This window comes from Melanotaenia boesemani, chromosome 14, assembly GCF_017639745.1.
Source record: "Melanotaenia boesemani isolate fMelBoe1 chromosome 14, fMelBoe1.pri, whole genome shotgun sequence".
Lineage (NCBI taxonomy): Eukaryota > Metazoa > Chordata > Actinopteri > Atheriniformes > Melanotaeniidae > Melanotaenia > Melanotaenia boesemani.
The window spans coordinates 12,086,688-12,113,447 of NC_055695.1; the positions used below are offsets into that span (position 1 = coordinate 12,086,688).

General features: G+C 37.5%; 2 protein-coding genes across 5 annotated transcripts in view; one reads left to right on the forward strand and one right to left on the reverse strand.

Moving 5' to 3' along the window:
* Positions 1-398: 398 nt before the first annotated feature.
* Positions 399-9,262, forward strand: mpl (MPL proto-oncogene, thrombopoietin receptor). The gene is made up of 12 exons (XM_042007227.1): positions 399-565; positions 1,102-1,222; positions 1,785-1,960; positions 2,496-2,653; positions 3,231-3,378; positions 3,515-3,629; positions 4,640-4,809; positions 5,378-5,520; positions 6,472-6,625; positions 6,965-7,046; positions 7,180-7,267; positions 7,492-9,262. Exons 1-12 carry the CDS (start codon positions 454-456, stop codon positions 7,954-7,956), a joined length of 1,932 nt encoding a protein of 643 aa, XP_041863161.1. The 5' UTR covers positions 399-453; the 3' UTR covers positions 7,957-9,262.
* Positions 9,263-10,087: 825 nt separating this feature from the next.
* The window catches only part of ddah1 (dimethylarginine dimethylaminohydrolase 1), a 78,303-nt gene continuing 61,630 nt past the window's right edge, over positions 10,088-26,760 (reverse strand). For all 4 annotated transcript variants that reach the window (XM_042005701.1, XM_042005700.1, XM_042005703.1 and 1 more), the window contains 3 exons: positions 22,934-23,053; positions 17,326-17,469; positions 10,088-12,689 (listed from right to left, as the gene is read on the reverse strand). In XM_042005701.1, coding sequence (XP_041861635.1) covers positions 12,573-12,689; positions 17,326-17,469; positions 22,934-23,053 — 381 coding nt within the window. In that variant the 3' untranslated portion in view covers positions 10,088-12,572. The remainder of the gene's footprint in view (positions 12,690-17,325; positions 17,470-22,933; positions 23,054-26,760) is intronic.

A 26,760-nucleotide genomic window follows, 5' to 3' on the forward strand; every position in this document is an offset into this window, starting at 1 on the left:
ACACATAAAACACTCACATGCACGCACACCCACACACTGTTTGCCGTTTGAAGCTTGTTAAGTATTCTGCATCTTCTCTTGTGGATATTTATCAGCTGTAAATTTTACTGACTTTATTAATCAGTCTTTCAACAGGCTTGATTTAAACAAAAATAATAAACGAATAAATAATTAAAAGTTAACATATCTGCCATTTGATATTACAGTTACTTGTAAACACAAGTTATGGAAATGTATATATTATATTAATAAGTCCTGCAAAACTACCTTTTTTGGTACCAGCTTCCACTGTAGTTCACTTCCTCCTTCACGTAAAACTTGTCGCACTGGGACAACCCCCCCATACTGTTCAACCCAACCTACCCATCCCTACTTAAAACCAATCATAAAAGACACAATATACACATGTGTGTTAGTTCAAGTGGTGGCTTGAAATAAACATCTTAATTTACCATGAAGTCAATCTGCATGTGGAAAAGGCTCCTTCTTAACCTATGGATACACATTGGTTTTATGCCTGGATTACATTGCAATACTGGAATCATTAATCATCTGTCAAAGGAAGGTATGGCTTTAGGATGGTTTATGTTGTAACACAGCTGTACAGTTTCAGTCAATTTACTGTAACAGCTGATTTAATTTATTGTTCTGTTAATACCAACAATTAGGTACAAGATACAAAATTCCAAATTCAAAGTCACTGATTAGACATAGTTTGCAATGTGCAGCAATTTAATCAATGTTTGATGTATTTAAATGTTGGAAATACTGTAAATGACCCATTCAAAAAGAAAAAAAATTACATTTAAAGGAGAGATATATCTTGCAGCAGTCACAAGTCATCTGTTTAAAGACAGTGTCTCACTTTTTTTTTTTTAAGAACTATTATCTTTTAAAACTTCTTTTTCTGCAAAGAAGAAAATGCCAAAATTAAAGTGTGACACTGCACACTACTGACTTTTAGGAGGAAGGAGACTCCACCTCAAAATGACAACACTCTGTTCAACAGAAACATCTACCGCAACATTCTTATAAGCACTATGTTTTATTCATTAACTGTTGTTTGTTGTGTTTTTGTGTCTATTTGTCATTTCTTGACAGATGTCTTACTCCTAAAGGATGAGAAAAACCCTAAGTGTTTCACTCGCAGAGAAGAGGATTTTACCTGCTTCTTTGAGACCACAGACAACAAGACTTATGAACTCCTCTATAAATATACATTGTATGTTTTCACACAGTTACAGTATTATGATTCATCTGTTCAGACACTTTAGAAAGTTGATTTTTGTACTATAACCTTTTAAAATGATCTGAATCATGATAGTCTACCTCCGCTACCCCTTCCTTGCATGTTGTGCCTGTTTCCTTGCTGCAACACACCTGATTCAGATAACTGGATCAGAATCAGACTAGTTTGAAGAAGAGTTGACAATTTGACCTCTTAGTCAAAATTAGGAGTGTTGGAGTGAGTAAACATGTCAAACATGAAAGGCAGGGTGGGTGAGGTGACTCCCCCTACCCTTGGTGGACTTGGTAACTGTTACATATTCCAGTTCAGGGTAGCAGGGGACCTGGAGAACAGTTACTAGGTGAGAAGTAGGGTACTCTTAGCTTCTTAGGGTACTCCGTTCTATCTTTAGTCAATTCTAACTGTTCAGAGGCTGCAGATACAGGAGACAGTTTTTAGATTTTGAACTGCTTTTATTGCTATTTAAGTTAATACAAGAATGTTTTACTGATTAATTTAAAAATTCCTCATGTTTTTCTGACTTTTGCTAATCAAGCGGGCCCATGAAGAGGTGTGAAATGTCTGTCCAGAGAACAGAAGAGGGGAATTTTCTGCACATCTGCCTGTTTCCCAGTTCAGATGTTTATACATATACGGAAATCAACATTCAGGTGGTGGAATGCACCTCCAACATCAGCACCTACAGTCGGAGCGTTTATGTGGAGGAGCATTGTAAGACCTTTTTGTTGCTTTCAGAATAATTGATTCCTCATAAATAAATAAATAAATATCAGCTATTTTTTTAAAAACACACTTGTCAATATAATAAAAACAAATTGAGTACTGTAGTGATGTGTGCACATTTCCACCTAATCAAGTAGTACCTGTTACTAACGACATGAATGCATTTTATCACTTTACCATTGCTTATAACTCGTATTTTTACTTACAAATCCATACCAATTCATTTTTATGTGCGTTGTATCAGAAAACAAAATATGGTTAGACTGAAATAGGCAGATTTATTGTTCCTAAAGCAGATCTTTGCATCCATCCTTGCATCTCTATTTTAAGTCCTAGTCCTAGTGCAGGGAAGGCAGCTTGTTAGCTGACTAGAAAACCAGCCAATATCAAAGCACAGCTAACTGTGTAAGCAAGCTTGGGGACCTTCCAGACTGTCGTACATCCACAAATTGAATCTTTTGTCCATAAACGCTAAAGAAATTAAATAGTGGGCTTTGTCATCCCTAATTGTTTTCTTCTGTAGTTCTTTTGGATCCTCCTTGGAATGTGTCCTTAGACCCAAATGGAAATGTGGGACAACTGCAGGTTTCATGGCATACAGAATATGAGAAGTACATGGAAGAAGGCAAAAAATATAGAATTCGTTATTCCTCCAATTCCCTTGGGGAGAAGACAGTAGAGGTATGCACTGCTCTTTACTATCTTAGTAAATTTATTTGGAAATAAATTATGCAGACACTTTTAGTAAATGTAAAGACCGGTGTGCCTTAAGATGAGGTGATCAATTTTTGTGCATCATGCAAAAACAAACAAAAAAAAAAAAGTGTTGATGTTTAAGTCTTTACTTGATGAATGTTAACTTCAGCTATATAACGTTTGCATTGTCATGGCGGTTGGAGGGAAGAAGAGGGATTGGTTTTCAGGTTGCATGTTCATCTATAAAGATGCTTGAGCATAAATAGATCTGTCTGTTTCATTGTTATGAATACAGCATCTAACACTTGCAATGAAAGATTCAGTAGAACTTCAGGTTAACCTGATTAAGTTTGATCTGCTTGGAATAAGTGATTTTGCTGATTATGGAAAATAACACACACACAAATGTATACTATGATACAATTATAAAAGTAATAAAGTGATAAAGTGTTTTATACTTAAATAGTCAAATGGGAATAAAATAAAACCAGTAGTACAAAAAGGGGTGAAATTACCTAATGTGAATTAATTAAATTACAATCTAAAAGGCTTTTATTTTCAGGCAAAGAATACCGACAGCTGCAGCCTTGTGCTACCACCAGGTGAAGTAGTCGAGGTCCAGGTTGCTCTCAAATATGGTTATGATCCAGTTGCAGGGCACTGGAGTAGCTGGTCCCAACCTGTGCGAGCTGCAGTTCCCCAACGTGCAGGTTTGTTTTGAAAAAGGCTAAATGAATGAGTGACTTAGTGAAGGTGGTGGGAAATAAAAACATTATCTTTTAGCAACTAATCAACTGAGCATCTGATTCTTGAATATAACGCTTCAGTAACTGTTTCTCCTTCCAGATGACATCTCATTAGCATGCTACACCTCTGACCTGCATAATGTTGTCTGTCAATGGAAAGGACAAAAATTTGGAGTAGAAAATGATTACAAACTTTTCTACAAGATGGAGCTCGGGTAATGTAAACACACATATGTTACATTACTTGTTGAATTTAGTTGCCAAATCTTTTTCTGGGAGCATTGTCCTCTTTCTGTTTTGTGTCAGTGGAAGAGGACAACACTAATTTGTACAGTTATTTGACTTTCATCGTAGATAATATGAACCCAACAAATTTCGTGTTGTGTCTTGCCAGTGTAATTATTTTTCTCAATATAAATGCATTTTGCATTTAGGACCTGCAACATATTTTAAAAAGAGTTAGGACACTAAAACTTTTGTCAGTTTTTAATGTCGCCATTCCTTTACTATTGATTTGCACACTTTTTAAAATAATTTTGCTGTATGAATGTCATGTGAAGATGATATTTTAGACATTGTTTTATTCCAGTCATTTTGAGCACAGGTTTTATGATGTGATACACTGTGGTACCATTGTTTTTGTTCTAATGGGTGTAACTGAAGGCAGTCCAATCAAGTTTTGATGGACTCTTTTGTTTATTACCATTCACACTTACTCTAAGCGTGGTGTTATCTGAGTTACTCTGCTCTGTGTTATGGCAGCCTGGTGGCTAATTCAGCCTTGTTTACATTATTGTTCCAGTTAAATGTTCTCTCCAATATAGGTTTCACTTTTGGGTTTGGCTCCATTTGTTTAGGACTGATACTTTGCTGCTCCAGCTCAACATTTTTCCACTATTTCAGTGACTTATCCTGTTTGGGATGCTTTTTAAATTCCAAATACATTAACAATCTGTTATCAGCAATCTTAATTACATGGCTAATTATTTTGTTTTTCTTTTGCTTTGTTTTGCTTTTTTAAGCACCTTTTTAATTGTGATTTTGTCATCAAGATAAAAAAAAAAATTCTCCATTTCACATTTTAGGTAGTTTTTAACTTTGTTCATAAACTGTTAATATGTAAATATTATGCAACCTTATTTTTTTTCTTTTTGAAAATAATTGTGTTTTTGACATTTATGTTGTTTTGTTGCATTTCATCATGACAATAATATAATTCTTGCAGAGAATCCTTGAATTGGAGTAACTGGACTGAGTGTCTAGCTGATGAACGCCACACTGACCAGTGCTCTTTTTATGGAAATACGTCCAGACAAATGAGGGTCAAGCTCAGCAGCCCTTCAGCACCTCTCAGCAGTACCTTCTACTCTGAACCATTCATGCTCAGCAACAGCAGTGAGTGATTTTCTTAGTTCCTCTTCATGTGTTTAAAACTCAGAGAGACTTCAGAGTTTATAGTTTTAGTCCTAAGGTGATTGCCCCACTAAAGGAAGAACTGCAAGATGAAGTAGCCCAAAATATGTCCTACCTGTCTGTTAGCAATGTTCCAGAAAAACTACAAAGCCATGTTTCATGAAGCTTGGATCTTGAACAAAGAAGGAATTTTAAGTCTTGTGTGGATAAGTATTACTGCTGTTAACACTGAACATAACACAACTTTGTCTACTGTGAAAAATGAGCTCTGAGGAAGGTTTCTCTAAAATTATTATATCGCTGAACTTTTTCATTAAGTTACAAAAAAATGACATAAAGATTAAATCACTAGTTTTTTTTCAAACAGCTGTTTAGTTATTCAAAGTTAGATGCTTTGGCAGCTCCCAATGCCTCTGCATCCATGTTTCAGTGATTGTGGTGCTTAAGAGCCAATGCAGTACCATTAGTTTACTTTCATTCTGTTTACTTTGTTAGTGCTTGTTCATTCATTTTGCATCCTTTTATTTATTTATTTTTGCTTGTTTTACAGTTAAACCACTCCCGCCACATCATCTAAAATATGCATTTAGACAAGACAAGTTGTGCTTGGAGTGGGAAGCTCCTCTTCCATCCCCGCAAACCAATTTGCAATATGAGGTTGATATTCAGACCAAAGGAGAAAAGCAGCGGAGGGTAAGTTACCGTCAAAGTGTTTAAGATCTTGGTAGAAATGCAGTAAATGGTCAAAATCGAGTTTTCATTTGAAAAGGGGTTTAGAACACATGATTTGTCTTTAGTTGTTTATGCACAAGGGTAAAGTAATCGTGACATCTGTCTTTATTTATAGAACATTAGTGTTTGCAGACAAGTAATCTATTCATTCATGCTTGAACCTGCTGATACAATTTATAAGAAATTATTTTAATGTAGAAACTGATACAAGCAACACAAGTTTCAGCCTGTAAAAGTGATACTATCCTGAAAAGTTCTACAACGTTTGGCCAATCTATCCATCATCAATAATTCCAAGGGAAAAAAAAATCCATACATACTTTATCTCTCTATATATTTCTAAATGGAACATTTGAAAGATTTTGGCCCTTTCTTTGGAATATTGTAAAACCAAAACAAAAAATAAAATAAAAAAGGCTTCAGGCAATAAAGTAAAATATCAAATATTTGCAAACTTGTAGTAGAAACAGTGCATGGAGGTCAAAGCAGGAGACCTAAAGCAGTAAAACATGAGTAATCATCATGCCACCATGATCAGTGTGTAGGTTTTATTGTTTAAACGTTTTGTTGGCAGCCACAGACCATGTCTAGATTTTTATCCAGATGTACCTCATACACTTGGTTCAACATACTGTAACATACTGTACATACATGCTGTAACATATACTTTTTGCTAGTTTATTGCTGATAGTAGTGCTAAACCAAAGTCAATTCTATATCTTCTCATGTTTTGGTGGCAAAGTACAGAATTACAAAGAGTGATTTTGCTGATTTTTGCCGCATTACAAGCTGAAAAAAAAAGTTGTGTAATGAAATATTGAGAAAATTTAAAAGTTATATTTAAATAATGTATTCAAAAAGAAAATTTAAAGGTGAAGTACATCATTACTAATAATCCATTTCTGTCCTCAGAGGATAATATGCCCAGAGACTGTTATCTGTGAGCAGGTTCCGTTGAGTAGCCAGTTCTGGGCTAAAATCAGAGCCAAACCTAATGAGTCCAATCATTTAGGCAGCTGGAGTGACTGGTCTGATATCCTGACTGGTTACACCCAACCTGATTTAGGTAAGCTCTGTTTCTATAAACATTTCTGTTTTTATTCATTATCCAATTTGAAGTGTGTTTCTTTTTCTTAAACAAAAAAAAAAAGAAAAAAAAAAGGAAAAAAAAATGTTGCACAATTGCACCAAATACAGGTCAGAGCATTAAAGTAGATTCTAATTCAACTGTTATGAGATATTTCACTTTTTGTATTTGTTTATAATTGTATAGTTACATCCATTGCTGTTCCTAAACACATTAAAATACAACTTTCTTTGTAATTCAGTATTCAGGAGAGAAATAAAAGAATGCAGTATTCCAAACACTGTCCAAACTTTAATTATGTTTTTTCAACCTTTTCAGGAATGGTGCACAGATGGGGTATCGTTGTTCTCATTCCAGCCATAGCCACCATCTTCATCTGCTTCATTGGCATTTACCACAGGTGATTGTAATCAGATTGTAATCACCAAACGTTGCCACCAATGTTTGATTTCTTTTTTCTAATCATGGCTATTTCAGTGACTTGATATATATATATATATATCTATAAAACTCTCCTGTAATCTTTGTCCAAGTAAACTACAGCAATATTTTTGGCCACCAGTGCCCAACCTTGAAAAAGTTCTACACGGCTTTATGACAGAGATAAACAAGCACAAATGGGTAAGTTATTTAACCACGTAATATAATATAATCATACATCTGGTCTACATGCACCATCACAGTATATCACACATAGCTGCATTTCACATTACACAAAAATCCAAATCTTCTTTTATTGCAGTGGGGAAGATTTAGATGTCTTAAAAACCAATGCATTCTTGCACTTTTCAGTGCATATAGGCATCATTAGCTATTAAAAAGATATGACTGTACTTACCACACAGGATTCACCTGTTACTGCAAAGCAGTGCTTTGAAGAAACCACTTCATCTGTGGTGGAGATCATGGCTGAAGGTGAAGTTCCCAGTTTGGAAAAACTATCAGAAGAATCTTCTGAGTTCCTGTCACTTGATGGAAGCTTTTCTAGTGGAGAGCTGGCCACTGGGAGTCCTGGAACTGAAGTCTTCCCAGATTATGTAACTCTGAATAAAGAAATTGTCATTGCTTGCCTTGAAGGAAACAGTTACGTGAGTGAGTTGACAATAGAGAAAAGAGATTCTGAGGTGGGAGATGAGCGCCTCCAAATTTATAATTGTTCCTGTACTGATAGCTCATCTTGTGTTAAACCTTACTCAGACTTTACTAATCATTGCTACTTACTTATAACAGAGTCTACAGAGAGGTTTAGCTGCAAGATCCATGGTGTAAAGGGTCCAGGTAACCTCTATACTAACCTGCCTTGCAGCTAAATGCTCACTGAAGCCAGTGCAGTTTGTCTAGTGGTGCAGATTTGATGTGTGCTTTCAAACTGACCCCAGAGCACACTTTAAATCTGAACAGTCCCATAAATTCAAGTTAGCTCTAAAAAAAGAGTAAAGCTGTACAAACATCTTTGGATTGACACACTTTGGCTTCAGTGAGGGAGTGTACTGACTTATTTGATTCGTAACAGCTGTAAGTTTTGATCATAGCTTCTCATTGGTCACTTTTGGTCCACTGGCCTTGAGTTATGACAGGTGGGGCCCAGCTAGACTCGATAAAACATACTTTTTGTACTGCTAGTAGAACATGGACAAATTTATGAAAGTACCAATGGGTACAAAAAAGAGACAAGAAAGTATGACAAGACACATATTGCCCTGGCTATGACCTCATAACGGTCAAGTAATGATAATGTGGTGATCATCTGACACTACGAAACCAAATAAGTTACAACTTCACTTCGGGACTTCTCATCCTAAACACAAAGAAAAGCCTAGTGATTACCTCAGAAATAAACTACTCACCTGTCATTAATAGCAGAGTTCTTTTACCAAAGCAAAAGTAGCAATTAGCAGCCAATAAATGAAAAATACCAGACTATTTCTCTGCTAAACAATATTATTTTGTGGTGCATTTCCCTATATGTTGCATTGTATGGGTTGTGCAGCACTTTATTTTTAAGGTACTATATAAATAAATATGGTATGGTAAGGGTTGGGGTACACATGGTAGTGATGGTGGGAGAGGGGATGAGGGGGCGCCCCCTTGAGAAAAAGTTTGGGAAACACTGGTTTAGCTTAGGGCCCTGCAATGAACTTGTGACCTGTCCATGGTGTATCCTGCCTCTCACCTGCTAAATGCTGGGATAGGCTTCAGCTACCCCGCTAGATATTGGATGGATGGATGGATGGATGGATGGATGGATGGATGGATGGATGGATGGATGGATGGTTTAGCTTAGTGTACAGAGCAAGAATACAGTTGCACCACAACACATACAGTTCACTTTAAACATGGGACCATGAAGTAATTGGTATAACTTTGTACATTCTTCATATGTAGCATGAAAGTTACTTTCAACTTCCTCAGTGTTGTGTTTTTTTCTGTTTAGATTTTTTTTTTTTTTTTTTTTTTTTTTTGTGGAGCATTCAGGTTTTATGCTCCTTAAATGTGGAACAAACTCCCAGAAAACTGCCGACTTCAGAAGAAAACTTTTCTATTTGCTGCCTTTTATTAAAATAACTGTTATTTTCTCACACTGAAACTTTATTTCTTTAATTTTCTATTTTATGTTAGCTGTTTTCTTTGTTTTTCTTTTATTTCTTTTAAAATTTGTTACTGCTTCCTGCACCTGGCTGTAATGCTTTTAATGTTTTATGTAAAGCACTTTGAACTTGTACATGAAATGTGCTATACATATAAAATTGCCTTGCCTTGTTATTCGTGTGTACAGTTCAACTCAGCTTATACTGTATAGTTTACACATTTATATTGTATATATCTGAGAAACATTTTATACATGTTAAGAAGAACTCATAAGCCTCTGAAGTGAGATGGTTGACTCAACTGGGAGGGGGAAGCAAAATGTTAACCATCCATTCTTTCCTCTGTGTGCTTTCCTTCATTGTGCATTATATTATTGTATGATTTGCATCTTTTGACAATAAATATAAAGACTTACTTTCTCTTTGTCTTTGCTGAAATCACTTAACCATTCAGACTGTGCAGAAATCAAAACATAACTCAGGAAGTGCTTCAACATTTACAACAGACTTAAACATGTTGCTTTCCTTTCTTCAAACTGAAGTGCATAGTGCCTTTGGTATTTCCAAACCTTGTTTTAGCTGTTTTATACTTTTGCCGACACTAGGTGGAAGCAGAGCTTTTCAGAAATATTGGAAGGCACACAAAACTGAAAATGAGACATTTAGATTTCTGTTAGGACATACATATTAACACAGTTTCCTACTTTGAGCCTTTCTGATGTTTGCCAATCTTGTTCTTAATGAATTCAATGAACACATTTATTGTTAAAAGATGAAAGAAAAGATTGAAAATTACACTGGTATTAAAAACTATCAGATTTTAATCTAAATGTACAAAAACCCACAACACAGATTAAGGTGACACTTGTTTATTAAAGCAGACATTTAGTTTAAAGTGATTGAAATAATTCTTACAACTTGTTTAACAATCAAGAGACCTGAGATGGAGCAATTACAACATCATGACTATGAGTGAGGGCATCAATATGAGGATGAATTAGAGACCTCAGAGCGACCACATTGTGAAGGAACAGTTACAGTTTTGCCCTACCAGAGCTAAACAAGTATTAAAGTTTTTAAGAACATTGATATTAAAGAAAATGCTATGTTATTGAGAGACGGAAATTCGAAACGAAAGAGAAATTTGAGATAAAACGGTATCTGCAGTTAAAGCTTGAGAATCTAAACTGGCTCCGCAACTACTATGTGCTAACATCTCACATTCAGCCAGCCGTCTTCTGTAAAATATACTGCTGTCACACTTTTAACGGCAGGTCATCACATCCACAGTGTTTGCCAGACTGTATGATATCATGGCCATAAATTAGCCCCTGAATTGTCCATGAGGCAATAGGACAGGGTGGGAGAAAGTGAGTGTTGAGAGTGAGAAAGGAAAGGCAAGCGAAAAAGAAAATTTAAAAGAGTCAGTGTTTACTGCTGAACGAGCCTCTCCTCCCGACATGAATTCTTTCCATGTTTCATCACTGCCCACTTGCCCATACGCTAATGTCTATGGAGGGAGTCTGAGTCACCTCCTGATGTTATTTCCTCAACTTTCACTTACAATCACACGGAAAACCAACATGCTTTCACATGTGATAGACTTTAATACATACAGGGTATATAATGCATTATGATGCCTACAGTTATGTTGTCATGTTTACAGGCCTCAGACATGAATTTAACTAAAACAGGACAACATCCTGCAAACTCCTTATGGGGAAACATCAAATCAGAGCTGTTAGCTTGATCTGCATGCCGAGTGCAAACTCTGACTTTAAGTCAGTGCTGGAGGACAAAGTGCCATATACACGCAGAAAGAGAGAGAAAGAAACAGAATAATCAATAAATTAAATGACACAATTACAACCAGTGATTTGTGGGAAATGAGAGTGCTTTTAAAGTCATTCATCAGGACTAAAGTCATTACAGAGGCACTGAAAATTAACAGGAGCAGACAAGCTATGTTGGAATAAATGAAATCTTAGTTTATCTTATTACATTGAAAACATACATTCACGACCAATGCAGGGTTGGCACAGCATACTGTCTTTTTTTTTTTTTTTTTTGCAATTGGCATTCCCATATGAATGTTGCTAAGGCTTACAAGAAACAGTATGAAACCACTGCAACCATGGCTGGTTCTTGTATCACTTAAAAGGTGGTTGCTTTGTCTGATGGCAGCTACAGAATTCTACAGAATTAAGGGTCAGGGAAAAAAATGCCATCAGCTTTGTACAGTGAATATCAATGATTAGAAAGCAACAGTCATTTAAAAAGTGCACACAACTAATTGGCAAAACTTTAACTACTGATCATGACAAATCACAGAAAATGATCATATCAAACTGTGATCACAATAGTTTTTTTTTTTTTTTTAAGAATTTCAAAGGCTATTTCAAACAGCCTTGTCCCTTCTTATCCAAGTTTATACACAAATGTGTAAGTGGTTTTAATTCAGCACCGATTCCAAAGAAACACATAAGATTAACTACACAAGCAAAAACAATGGCTACTTAGCAACTTTTTTTTATAGTTGAGAAACAACTAGATTTATTTCCCTCCTCTTGCTCTAAAATACCATTCTTGAAAAAATAATTTATTGCACATAAGCTAACGCACCAAAAGTAAATCACAGTTAAAAGTTTGCCTGTAAACACTGCAAATCAACTGTATACATAATTTTTCCCCTCGCTGTGTCTGTTAGTTCTGTAGTTTATAATTCTGCAGAAAGGCTGCACTTTACGCAACAAAAATAGCTATTATACAGATCCAGCCTGTTGTCTCAGCTCAGGGCTCTTCTGTCCTAAGTGCTCTGTAGATTCGAGGATAACACTCAACATAGCATATTGTTGTATTTCTCTTCCAGATAAAGATCCTTTTAATGACAGTAAAATAAAAAAAACAATGCAACATTTCCTTTAGCTGTAAAGGAGCAGATACAATCATAAGCCACATAGCCCAAGACAAGGGAAGAACTGATCAAACTTGCAAGCTTGTTTTTTGTCTTATTCTTGGCTCCTTGTTTTAATTTTTGGATTATTTTTACAGAATTACTAGATTTCCAAACCAAAACTAATTACATCTGATTTCAATTTACAATTGAAATTCATTTGGTTCTTCTAAAAATAGGACTTGAGTTTAACTACTGTATTCAGAAACTTTATTAAGAATTAATGGAGTTTTAGTGTCCCTTTAATTACGACATTCTTTGCCCCTAAGCAACATTAAAACAGGTCCATCTTTCTTCTAAGTACCAGGATAGCTTTGTTTAACCTCAGGATCCAGGTTGATCAGGTACAGTGCAGACTCTGCTTGGTTGCCATGGTGTGGGATACTCAGATGTTTGCTTTCTTGTTAACGAGTACAGAGCAGCATGTAAGGGCTCCATCCACCTTGACCTTCTCCAGGTTGGACACAGGGATCAGCATGTGGTCCTTCAATTTCTCAAACACCTGCAAGACCAACAGACATGAGTTTCAGCAGAGAAGCACACCTCCAGTCTTTTAATATTAATCTATTAATATGACTGAGAAGTTCAACATATTGTTGCAGCTTTACGAATTAAATAGTGATATGGATTAAACTAGACAACTGCATAAATTAGTTAAAAGAAACTAAACTACAAAAGCGCAACCAGTGGAATTTGGTGATATTTAGTTGTGAAGTTACAGATTAAATAACTACTCTTCTTAACCTCCCCCTTAAAGCATACAAGAAAATAGAGTGGCTACGGATGATGCAAAAGATCTGCTGTAGAGTTAATGTTTGGTTTGTACATGTAAACACAGAATTCATTCCCAGGCTGTGGATTTATGGGATTGCCACTGGTTGCAGAATCTTATCTTGATAACTTTCTGCCCTGAGAGCCTCCAGTGACGACAAGCCTTCCTTTTCCAGTGAGGAAGATGCTGCCCCACAGCAGCACACTGCTTCCAACAAAAGCTGTTACACTATTGATGCAACACTCAGCATAGCGCTCTGCATCTTCACCACACTTTGAGCCCATGATCCAACCAATGGTTGAAGCAGGGTTCATGCTCACAGGCGCTGTCAGTCAGGCACCAATCAATCACCAGATTAGCAGCACCTGGAAAACCAGAAGCTCAAAACAAGTATCAACAGCAAATGAAGTAGTTTGGAATTGGCAGAGATGATTTGGCAAGTTTTTTCATGGGGAGCCACCTTATGTATCTTTTCTCTGTGCAGATTTGGTACTTTTTACCAGAGTAATGGGTTAGAAAACCTCTTCCACTAATAGTTACTGGTATTAACTAACACTGCCCAGGTGTAGTTTGCTTTTAAAAGCATCTTTAAGTTAAATCGAATGGAGAACTCCTGCAACAATTAAGCTTGTTTACTTGTTAACCTATAATTCTCTATAAAATGAAGCCATGCAGAGACAAAAAATGTTAAGCTGGAGACCAATCATTACAGCTTTCCTTTGTCTTCCCAAAAAAAAAGAGAGGGAGAGAGAGAGAGAGATGAGAGTAAAAACTATTACGACATTCTCTAAAGACCCTTGTAAAATAGTGTTACCCGGTGGATATTTTCCAAAAGAAAACCACTGTTTTCCAACTGCTCCAAACCAGGATATTTTTCTTTTTAAGCTCTTACTTCAACCCCACAGTGATATCAAGCGAGGCCTTAAAGCACAGCCGGAGGGACCTACTAAACACATTTATGTGTCATGATGCAATATGGCTGACAAAGCTTCTGGTGATGCAGATGACATGCCCAATACCAGCACATTGAAGTGCCAAACTCTCAGTTCTTCTCTGCTCAAGACATGTGTAGCACAGGATTAAAATCTAACCCCTTCCTGAATAATTTAACAAAATGGCACTCCCATTCCTCCAGCACTATTCTGACAGTGGAAACTATGGTGTTAATGTGTGTTTCCACATGTTCCTTTTCTTGAATTTGGCAGGATCAATTCACTGTGGAAATTTGAATGTCTTGATGTGTCCAAAACTTTCTTCTGTGTTGAATATATGATTTTAAAGCCATGTTAATGGTGAGCTACATGCTCATTGTAATTTAACGGTGACATGTTTAGCATATCATGTTTAACATGTTCACCGTTTTGCATTGATGGAACCTTAGTAGCTAGTCTGGATATTTTAAATGAGTGGTGCCCAAGTTCAGTCCTCAAGATCTACTATCCTGGAACTTTTTAATGCAACTCTTCTCCAACACACCTGAGTCAAATGAATGGCTGGTTACAAGGCGTCTGCAGAGCTGAATGGCATGTGGATGAGGGAATTGAGCCATTTGATTCAAGTGTATTGGGAAACGGTTGCATCTAAAAGTTGCAGGATAGTAGATCTTGAGGACTGGACTTGGGCACCCCTGTTTTAAACAGACATTAAGGTGAGCACATGTTACTACAGATGGGACAACTGTAATGCCTCTGCCTGTTTTGACCAGGGATGACAGTAAAGTTTAACTAGTTCTGTGATTTTTATTCCTTTAAATTTGTTGTCTATGAGTCATTGATTCATTGTTTTGCAACATCTTTTCACCCAGTTTGTTTTATGTCTGCATTGTTGTGCACCTATTGCTGACTGAGCAGTTACCCATATATGCCAACAAACTATTTCATGGTTTTTAGGTCTCAAGAACTAAACACTATATTTATAACACAGAACTTATTTTGGTATGCTTATAGATTGCATTAGTTTAGAAGCATGTGGTCAAAGACCAAGATATAGGCCACTGTAAGATTTGTTTGTTTTGAATGGCTACTGAAGTTCTGCTAAACTTCAAAGTTTGGTAATTCTATGGATTACCTATATGACCACTCTACCCTAAAAGACCTACATTATGCCTGATCATAAGCAAGGGAAACTGGACATCATAGACGTGTTGGTATTAAGAAGACCCTCCATACATGGGTTGTAGGACATCTACTGAAAGAGGTATTCTGCAGACCACTGGTTCCAGTTTGTTGATCTCATTCATTTCGGACCCATTTGGAGGGTAAGACAATTGTCATGCAATGCTTCAAGCCACTAAATTCTGTGCATCGTTATTCTATGAAACCACAAATGCTAATTAAGATAGTTGTTGAGAAATAAGTTCAATAGTCTTAAGAACATAAAACCACCTCTTTCTCCTATAAGTTATTATTATTTTAGAAAAACTTCATGGAAAAAATTGGTGTTATCTAAGTCAGATGGATTTATTTTTTCTGAGGAGTAAAAAGTTGTTTATACGTGTTCTTTAAAGTGTTTAACGAACCAAGCATTACTGCCACCACAAAAACCAGTCTTCAGTTCAGGCCATATAATCAGTGGGGTAACTCAGAGAAGGTTGAGCATTCACATAACTTTCCCAACACAACATCAGTAAATCCCCTGCTGTTTACAGCACCTCCGAATCCAAAGAGTACCTTTTTTTTATCATCCCCAGCAGAGTTCTCATTACAGCAGTTGAGATTTATATGTTGGGTCAGGTTGACATGGTCCCGCACAGTAGGAACTGGACCTTTTTGTCTGCTCGGTTCCTTTATCTCTAAACAGAGCTCTCCAGAGCCGTCGCCACTGCTTACCATTAAAGATGCCCCATCTCCACCCCTTCCGACCCCACCAATCCTCTCTCATGACCCCCTGCCTTTGTGAGACAAGAACTCTTATGTAACTTCACGAGCAACTAAAAATAGACCGGAGGTTAGGGCAGACAGTGTTTGGACTTACAAAGCAGCAGATGTCTTGCAGAGTGTCTCATTGATGCTGACAAATCTCCACATCTTATAGGCGGAACAAGCAAAAATTTCCCTCCGGGAAACATGCATGGTAGTCAGCTCTGATATAACAGTCCTGTTTAATTGTGTCTTGTACTATTAATTTCTTTTCTTTTTTACTATTTTAAATTATGATGTGTTAAATGCAGATTTGGGGCCAAAACTGAGTTCCAGCCTAACTCTGATGAGTTTAAACCACATAATGGAAAACAATTCATGGAATAAGCATACATTCTTCCCAAATGTATGCTCCAAATGTCCTGTTAAAAGGTGTTCCCAAAGCAAAAAGCATGATATACACAAATCATTTTCATCATTCCCAAGTTGAACTCCCTCTTAATCATCCAGGAAAACTGAAACTTCTCTGTGGATTTAGTTCCAAAGATGCATAATTTTGTGAATTCCTCTTTCTAAAAATAACTGGCGAGTGTTTGGGTTTTAACCACAGAGTACATTTCGAGGTCTGAGTACTGTCTCTGTAGATTGTACGTTACCAGACTTGAGCCTGTGAGAATCCTTTCTGACTTGTTGCAATGGGGACTCACCCAAAAGCATCAGAATAACACAGCAATTACTGCTCAAACTGTCCAAAGCCCAGCGGACAAAGAGAGACAATAACACATCACTCTTGTCATGCTACTGCTGGAATGATGTGTCATGGGTGTAAGACCCATTTGATGGGAAATCTAAGTACCGGTTTCATCTTTTTCAACTACTGCTGAGGAAAGCAGATAGCTGGTGTATGCGGGAAAAATATTGTTACCGACAGTTTAATAAAAGATGAGCTTTGTGTTTTTACATTAAGATGTCAAAGTGCCTTTTTTGCATTAAGTTAACCTGATAAATGGAGGGCAGTGTTTGATGACAAGTGAAAGTACCAATGAGCAAAATATAATGATCAACAACACAGATTTCAACTATCAATATATATGAAATGTGACAATGCTGTATGATGATGGGGGGGGCTTGACGTTATTGTTGTAGATGAAAAGGGGGCACAGAAGAAAACGTTTGGAAGGCATAGGGTTAACTCAAGTTTTGCTTCACATCAAAGTCTATGCTTCTTTGTTTAAAAGAAGAAGAAAAAAGCCCAGGCTTTGGTTAGCCTGCTGTGGTCTGTGCAAAATAACCAAATAGATTATGGAGGCTTTTCCTCTCCGGGCAGTTGTTTTTCTCAGAGGTCAGGACAGGATGAAGCACAACAAAGAGCCACCAAACCAATCTGGTTTTCCTGACAACAGCCCTTTCTCTTCCCTCCCACAGGTGTAACCTCAGGGTTTTGGATGACTATGTAATTGTGTGTTTAAGACAAAGTTAGTGTGGATGGGAAATGAGCTGAGCATTACCTTCACACTTTCTGGAAACTCCTCTGCTGTGCAGTGCAAGAGAACATGTCCTTTGTTGGGCAGGTTCATGTAGACACAGTTGGCAGCAAGGTCATCAGGTACAGTCAGTTTGTCATAGCGATGGTCACTCATTTGTTGCATGATCTGCACAATCAGAAACAGGAAACAGACACGGAGAAAAATAAGAAGCCTGTGAGAATCCACATGATGCTCAGAAATACAGACGTAAAACAGTCTTTGAGTCAGAAATGAGGCCACATCCATTTGCTGGCTGAACCACTGTGGGTGCCTGAGGGGGGGCCTAATGGAGAACACAGGAGCACTCAAGCATTCTTTCTCTGTAATGTCATGTTTTTTATGTAATGTGAAGGAGCTGAAGGTGGGATCAGTCAGGGAGGATTGGGAGGGAGAAGAAGCCTATGCTCCCAAATGGAAGTCAGGAGGTTTGAGGATGTTATGACCAGAAGTGAGGCAGGTGCCTCTTAATGTTTATGAGCAGAACATGTGCAGGCGGATACCTTAGAGACGAGGAGGGGAGGGGATGTGGAAAGCTTGTAAAAAAAAAAAGAAAGAAAAAAAAAAAAGAAGAAATCTAGAGTGTCAACATTCAGAGAAGGTATTTTGAGAAGTGTAATTTTTCACAAAAGCTTATATGTATAATAATTAAAAATAATATTAATAATAATAATCTAAATTTCACTATTTTTTGTTTACTTTTTACATTTAATTATATTTCTTTTTTACTGCTAGTCATGGGAATGACTTGGTCATCTGCCAATGAATAAAAAATAAATTCTGACAACGGGAATGCACCTCCTTCCACTGGGTGCTGCCTGCACCACTTCCAAGAAATGCAATGTATCCTTGATGTAAATATAAGTTTACAGTTTAAAGGAGTAATCACACAACTATGGAAGAAACCTCGCTGATTTAAGAGCACAATGGGCCTTATGGCTGAATATGCTTTTATGTCTATTTGGGTGATTGTATTTCACATGGGGGAATGGGGCGTTTACTGAAACAGAACAGGCAAAAGCCAATTCCCATGTGAGTCTACAAATATGAATCACTTTGCATTACACTCCTGGCATTGCAAATTAAATATTCAAACTCTTGGTGCACAGAAAAATGGCCCAGCTCAAAGTAAATGTGCTGTTTTAAGCACTTTGTGAGGGTTTTCCTGGGAAAATCTCAAAATCTCAGCCTACAGGAAGTGACACATTCTGAGGTTCTGACTACATCAACAGTGCTTGGCTGGAATAAACAGAAGGACAATTGTTTGCTTGTATGAACAGTAAATCCCATCATTAAAGAGAAAGCTTAAGGGAAAGTTGTCAGAGCCCTGGAATTGTCAGATGAATGAGTGATCTCATGGACAAATAGGTTTTTGCACCTAAACACTGCGTCTCCCCAATGATACATTAAAGTTAATGCAACTAATAATTTTAAATGTATGAGACCCATGTCTGATTTTGAATTAAAAGTTAAAACTTGGAGGCCCTGTAAATGAGTAATGATGCAAAACTATTTTAAATGAACTTTGGTAGTGCTGAATGGTATCTGTGAGTGTAGGGCTGCTAACTTGCAGGCAGTGTGTGCGTATATGTCCGGATGTGTGTAACCAGAAACATTCTCAGGTCACTCATGGGCGTGTTACGTGATTTCAGCAGCCCTAAATGAAAACACTCTGGTTCATGTGCGTGACCGCCAATACTCTCTCTCACACACAGGAGGATTAGAAGTGGTAGAGGGGAGACTAAATGTTGACTCCACCAAAGATCACAGTAGTTCCCGTCGCACTCTTCCATCTTCTAGCCTAAAGTATAGAAAAACAACGTATTCTGGATACAAGTAAAACACCCTACTGCACAATTTCATCAAGTTTCATGTTAATTTTTGTGAAATAAGATAAAACCTCTGGAAGGTTAACAAACTTATAGAACAGTTGGGTTTTCTTTTCTTTGCCAAAAGTCACCATAATATGGCCAAACTATTTTGTATTTTAAAGACACACTACAGAACTTTTGCAGATGTTCTCAGTGTCGTGCCACCTATCTACGTCTAATTCAGCATCCATCTTACATCCTATCTGTACTGTAAGCTCTCTCCAGACAATAAAAACAGCCTTCTTTCTTGCTATTTCCCTTTCTTTCTGTTTTTCCTCCCTTCATTTGATAAAGTCTTATGTTTCTTGGCTGAATCAGCCAATGTGTGCTTTCAAAATGTCTTTTTTCTTGATTTCCGCTCGCTATGCACCGTAAAGCGTAACTTGGCTGCAATATCATACGGCATCCCGGAAGAAAAAGTAGAGTTCTCTTTCAAACCTTGTTTGGTCATTATGGGTAGTGCCCTCTTTCATGACCAATCCTAAAAGCTCCAATTCCACCAAGTCTGTCAAACACAGACTGATCACATGCCTGGCATGGGGGCACCCACCCATTTTATAAGTGCCTGAAGTTCCATGCCTGACCGTTTTGCTTGCTTCCTTGTGAAGATCACTTGAGCTCATCAGCTATCCTAACTCTGGATTAGTCGCTTAATTGTTCACCAACATCAAAGTAGTCTCTGAATGTGTGCTTTTGGTTTTAGCATATACTTTTATTTTGTCAAAGAAGTAGTGTAATACACAGATAGTTATTATCGTGTTGTAGGTTAGAGAGCCACAAAAAGACGGCATACATGTACACAATTATAAAATAGTTACCTGTAGTGCATTAAATGCTGTACTTGAGGCCACAGGAACTACTTACAGATTAAAATAAGTTTATATCTGGAAGAAATTTGGCCAGTGATGGCCACCATCTATTTACCACTGTGCTTGGCATGTGCCCATCTTTACCACTAGATGGCATTAAGTCTTACACATTGCACCTTTCAGAGTTCCTACAAAACCTACCTTTATGATTGTAGGTTTTAAAGCAGTTTATACATTAATTGATGCCTCAGATTGGTGCATCATCTTTAAATGATTGCAATGGCGAGCTAAGCCATTTACGCAACCACCCTGGCTGTCGAACAAGTGTAAAGCTACAGCAAATCAAAGGTGACCTTCTCCTGGACTGTGGCCGAGGTCCAGTTAACAGAGTGGTAACTGGGCAGCCAAATATGCTTAGTCAGAGCTGCTAAATCTAAATATTTACTGGAAGGTAATAAAATCCACTCTGGGCAGGGAATTCTCAAGCAATTAACAAAAACAATTTACTGGACCTGATGCCTTTCACCATGATAATCAGCATGATCTGTATATTGGCCCCTGGGATGAATATTTATCATGCTCACTTTAGGTATTCTTCCCAGCAAGCTTTTAAAAGTTTTACAACACTCCTTTTACCTGAACAACAGCAGTGTGTATAAAACAAATCCTACTTAAGGCTGCCTGCAAATCTACTGAAGAACATAAATCAAAATTGCTTCATGTTTATGACAATCAGTGTCTCTTATTGACTTGACAGACATGTCACTCTTCAAATGAAGTATGCCCAGTTGGTGAAGTGACTAGTGCTGCAAATGCACAGCAAAAGGTCCCCTGTTTCAAATCTCAGCTGAGGAGTCTTTGCACAGAATTTGCATGGTCCTGTTGTGCCTGTGTGGGCATCCTCTGAGAGTTCTGGTTTACTCCCACAGTCCAAAAACATGCATATTTGGATCACTGGAGATTTCACATTAGCATAAATATGAAGGTGTAAAGTTGTTTGTCAAACTGTGCTGAGCATGTGATGAACTGGAAACTCGTCTACTAGAACAAAGCAAGTACAGATATAAGGAGCTGGACTTAGACTTATAAAAGAAATATGAGTAAAGAAAAGTAAAGAAAAAAAAATCAGTTAATCTTTACTGTTCTTGACCCTCATCATCCAGTAAAAGAAATGAGTTGGAGATCAAACCCTGACCAACAGTGAGTAATGATCTGATGAATCAATGAAAGTCAGATAAAGGGTTGACTGATGATGTAAAACCTGCCCAGCATTCCCTTATAAAGGGAGGGACTCAAGCGTGTGTATATGAGTACAGGGAGTGGATGCTGAAGCCTGTGATGGAAGCTGTATTTTGGAACTGATGACTTCATTGGTGAAGCTTTGCACTGGAAGCTGCAGATGGATGATGAAATCCAGACAGTTAATGTGCTCTCTTATCCCTTGTGGGAGCTAAACACAAACACAAATCATTTGAGTTCTGAGTCCTACCCCCCAAAAAATTCTATAAATCACACAATAAATTACAATAAATAACAGTTTATTTAAACTTTTCTATAGGTGAGGTATTAGTAAAATTACACACCAAAGTAGGTACTTTGGTACTTTGAGAACTTGTATTAGCTAGGCTCCAGCCTTAACTTGTACAAATTTGTCTTTGTACCAACTAAATACACAGACAAATAGCCTCACTTCCATAAGAGCTGCATCTACATCCAAGACAAACAGTTTGAATTCATTAAAACTGCATTCATAAGATCTCACTCCCCTCACAAAGCGAACATTACCTAATTACAAATGCAGGGTTGTTAAAAGTCCTTTAAAACAGGAGATAATTGCTGCAAAAAGTGGGTGATGTAAGCTGTAATTAGAAAGTGAGCACTCTGTCATTAAGACTCGCTACAGGCCACTCCTCACTCCAGTAGCTAATTACTGGGGTGATCAAACAGGCAGGAATCTTAATGAGTCGATGCTGGAAAATAAGATTAATTGCCTTACGTGCTTATTCACAGATTCTTGTGTTCTGTGTACACTTTGGCCAAGCCAACTCTTACAAAAGCTCTTCAGCCTCTATAGGTTGTGCTGTCAAATTATCCTGTTATAAAATACAGCAAGTGGGTAACACAGATCCAACTTAAAATGACCATGTTTATTGCATGACCAGTAGGGGGAGTTATCACACCAGAAGGCAAATGAGACCTGTCAGGGGATCTGAGCAGACCAACTGTGTAAGCTATGAGTAACTATGCTGTTTTAAAACATATTCCAGTGAATTTCAAGACTGGGCAAATTAATTTCACTCAAAATCTCAAGTGCTGATGTCTGGAAAACTTAGGGATAACAGAAGAAAAAGGGACGGACTGATATTCATTACCCTCTTGGTGTAAACTACCAATCTCCCTTAGTAACAGTACAGGATGTCTATGCTCCTGCATCCTGTGGCTTTCCACTGTTGCAATTGAACTGTATCGATTCTGAAACCTTTTATGGAGTAATGAGCTCAAGCTGGTTAATGGAAGGACAAAACCTTTGTAATTGAAGCTGGAATTCAAGGATCAGGGGCAATCCAGGGAAATTAGCTGAGAATATGAATTCATGAGAAGGGATTAAAGTGGCAGGTGGTTCTACGATGTTTGCAGATGGAAGCTGCCTTCGAGCTGTAAGGGAGGAAGTCTGAATCAACATGTGCAGTGCCCCGTCTTGCAGTGTTGTTTTTGTTGAATACTTTGCACAGCCAAAGGGAAAAAAATGGACAGTGTTGGTCATGCAAACAGGATCATAAACAATTGAATCAGCTGCGTCACTCTGTATCATAGTACAATATGTTGTTTCTGTGGTTTCTATGACAACAGCTGAGAAAAGCAAAGCCACAATGTCAATGCATTAAAAAACACACACATGCACAAGCTCCATACTTTGAGGGCTTTCTGAGCAGGGTCACTGGAGCCGATCACAATAAGGCCTGGTCCTCCCATGCTGCAGAAACTCTTCAGGTGTAGCCCCTCAAGCACCGGCACAGTGGACACGGCATAATCCTGTAAAACAAAATACAATTACACTGTTTTATTATAAGCTTCACTGGGGTAGGACAGATACATGTAACAAAATATTTTTAGCAATTTCTCTACACTTCTGAGTCAAACTGTTGAGTGGTAAGAGGATTCATTGATTTTAAGTATGGCTCTCCATCTTATGGTCTCCTATTCTATAAAAGTAATTTATATGTGAGTGAATAAGATCAGAAGAGCATTTTAAATAGGCTAATAATCATAAAGGCATAATTTCCTCTTTAGTCTGCTCTCTCTTTTTCTTGATAATTAAACAGCACTGTGGTGATGTGTGTAGAATCAGAAATGGGGTCTACAGAGGCATCTAAAGGGAAGTAGAGGGGCTCAATGGCGGGAACAGCAGGAGTGTCTGAGAGGTGATGTCACTGAGATCAGGGCTCATGGGGAGATTACATAGCAATTTGTGGAAGCCTGATTCAGGATACTTTTTCTGGCTGCAGGGTGTCTGCATACCAAGTCACACACTCTCAATTTTATTGAATAATTTTTAGGTTTGACTGCAGAGAACATTTTCCATGTCATCGTTTTGATAAGGTTTTGCGATGTCATAACATTAATTTCTGTCCAAAGCTGCATTATTTTTTTGCCAAGGTCTTGTATTCTCCAGTCTTCTCCAGTAAATCCCACAGATTATCAATGGGGTTCAAATCTGGACTCTGTGGCAGCCAGTCCATGTATAGAAATGATGTGACACGGTCCCTGAATCACTCTTTCATATTCCGACCTTAAATCCTGGCATTACTATGCTGGGATATAATGGAAAAATCTGCTCATTCAGTATATTCAGATTGTCAGTCGACCTTTATAACTATCTATTCATTTGATTAGTTTTACTTACAAATGCTTTATTTTACCTTGAGTTTTCTCCACATTGTGAATATGCAACTATTCAACACTGTTGATTTTCTTCAGTTTAATATTAACTTTTAATCATTTAAGATTTTCTTCAGAGTACATTTCTTCCTAAAAGATGATGGCTGTTAATAAACTGGGTCCCTGACCTAATTAAATTGGTTTAAACTATCTCCTTAGGTATGTTTTTTGTATCTAAAGGGTAACACATCCATCATAACCTCAGCATGACATGGCTGTTTAAGGAATTATAAGCTACTTATGCATAAATATGGATTGAATAACTTGTTTCCAACTCAAACTTATTAATCACCTCACTACTTTTTTACTGTGAAGAGCTTACACACAGTATTTGTACATTTAAATCCAGGTGGTGACTTCATTTCTTGTTAGACACTGCAGGTTTGTTAGAACCTGAGAACGGCTACTGATTGGTTTTCAGGCAGTCACAGTGAAAAAGAGCATCTTGTACCCCTCATTTTTCCTCTTTACTTTCAGACTTGACACTGATACACCGTGATGGATTACGAGTCCCAGCTTGAAGGTGGCGTATTGGTGGACAAAACATTACCTTTTACCAATGAACCTGGCACGCTTATGACTGATGAGAAGTTTGCATAATAGCATTTTACTTACAATAAGTGTGTCTCTGTGAGCCTGATGGTTAGAATATTCAATATATAGGGAATTGTGATTTTAGAGTTGACTGACGGATGCAAGAACCCAAAGTTTGCAACAGTTAGACACTGTGGCCTTAACTTATGTAAGACCATCTTGCTGAATCCATTTCAATGAGCCACGTAAATTTTGAGCCTGAACCAAAGAAAAGAATTTTTCAGTTGACCTGAATGTGTCAGGTTGTTTTTTTAAAATGGTTTTCTATCCGGGTCATATGTTCTCAATATGTTTTTTTATGTTCCTTTGTGAGATTTTCCATTCAAATTGTCATGATAACACTTATCAGTTAAATTTTTGGAGTGCTCTTATATCAGTTCAAACACTTTGTCCTTGCTATGAACAAGTTACACAACAGAACTTAGCAGGTCACAATGCAAAAAAAAAAAAAACTTAAATTACCCCATCCTTGAAATTTTCCTGAACCCTTTTCTTGGCGCATGTTGAAAAGGTCTAGTGGAGACTCCAGGCAATTACAGTATGTTATCTGAACTTTTTTCATTCCTTATCCATGAACAGGAAGTTTCTGTGTGAAATTAGAAATACAAGCCAGTCTTTTGTCCTTGTCAAGATGAAGGAGATAAAAAGGGAGAAATAGTTGCTTTTTATCTTTACTGACAGGCTAATATACTGCCAAGCTGTGACCTCAAAAAAGACTTTATTTAATAACTCAGAAGGAAAGCAGACTGTGCTTCTTCACTCAGATGTTCGTGTTTTTATCTTACTGGTAGAATTATGGATCTGCACCTCTCAACTAGAACAGAGAAGAGTTGGTTTAACATATGTATTACTTTCCAAATGAACTGATTCCGTCAGTAATATCCATTGTTCTGACCTCTGTAACGACCGTAGAGAAAAGAGAGTCCACATCTGTATGCAGTTGTTTAGCACTAAACAAACCTGGCAACAAAATGATCCTTAATTTGATAATGATAGGAAAAACCAACAGTGACAGGATGAATCAATCTGATAAGAACTGGAAAAAACAATAATTGATGCTCAAGTGATTTTTCCTGGTGTCATTTCCCAGAGACGCATCATTAAGTCCCTTCTTATCAAAGATAACAAAAAACACACAGGAATCTGTAATGACGGAGTCAAATCAGATGCAGATGGGAAGCGGCAGAATAAGGCAGTTGAGGTTACCATTATGAACTGAACTCTTGACACCAAGACCCACCTCTGACATTTTTTGTCAGACACTGTTTCTTCTTTCTCATGGCTGTTTGATGCAAAGCTAAAAGTGATACACACAAGTCTGCAGAATAAAAAGTCTTCAGTTTACACCAGTGTCAAACAAGATGGACAGTGTTTAAGAGCTACACTGTCACCCTGTTTGCAAGCTGCATGCTTAAAACCCTGCCCTGAATTTGTTGTTACAGCAATGTTTCTGGCATTTTTTTTTTTTTTTCAGGATATTTTCTCTGGATTTGAGCGCAGACAGCAGTGAGCTTGACTGTGTTTATAAAGGTTAACAAAAGCAAAGGGAAATTAGTCAGTGAGGAAAATGTGTTGAAACTGATTTAAAGATACAAACACAAAACGGAAGGAAAAGAGGGAAAAAAAGAGCTAAAAATATGACTAAACCTGGTCTTAATTTTTGTGATCGGTATCCTGGGGTGCCAAAAAGGGGGGGTAAAGGGGAAGGATTCTAGGGGCCCATGACTGACAGGGGCCCAGAAGGGCCCTTAATGTAATTGTAATACTAACAAAATTATCTAATACTCAATGAGAAATCATGCAAACATTTTAGTTCCAATGCAATGGTAAGTTTCTTTGTTTTGGAAACATTTCTGAACCCCCCCCCCCTCTATATTTCCCTTAAATGGCAGCACAGACAGACAGCGAGTGGATGTTAAGACGGCAGGATGCCTCAAAAATTTGGAAGTTTAAAAAGAAAAGAGCTGAGACTGGAGAGAGAACAGAGGGGTTGACAGTACGTCACCCAGTTCTTTCAGAGGCGAGGTGGGTCAGTTGGTTTGTCTGATGGAAAGTTGTGGAACATCAGCTTGTTGTCTCTTTTAAACTTTGTACATATAAGCTAGCTCACTTTGCTCCCATATTTAGCTCACTTTGGATTTTATTAATTTCAGTGTTGTTTTATTCAAATAATAAAGGCAGGCAAACGATTAACAAGCTGCTTTGCT

Bases quoted from the DNA above. Each gene is read 5' to 3' on its own strand.
- mpl (XM_042007227.1), top strand. From the start codon at position 454: ATGAAGTCAATCTGCATGTGGAAAAGGCTCCTTCTTAACCTATGGATA. The intron at 5,521-6,471 runs GTAAGTTACCGT...TTCTGTCCTCAG, and splicing joins AAGGAGAAAAGCAGCGGAGG to AGGATAATATGCCCAGAGAC. The intron at 7,047-7,179 runs GTGATTGTAATC...TCTTTGTCCAAG, and splicing joins TTCATTGGCATTTACCACAG to TAAACTACAGCAATATTTTT.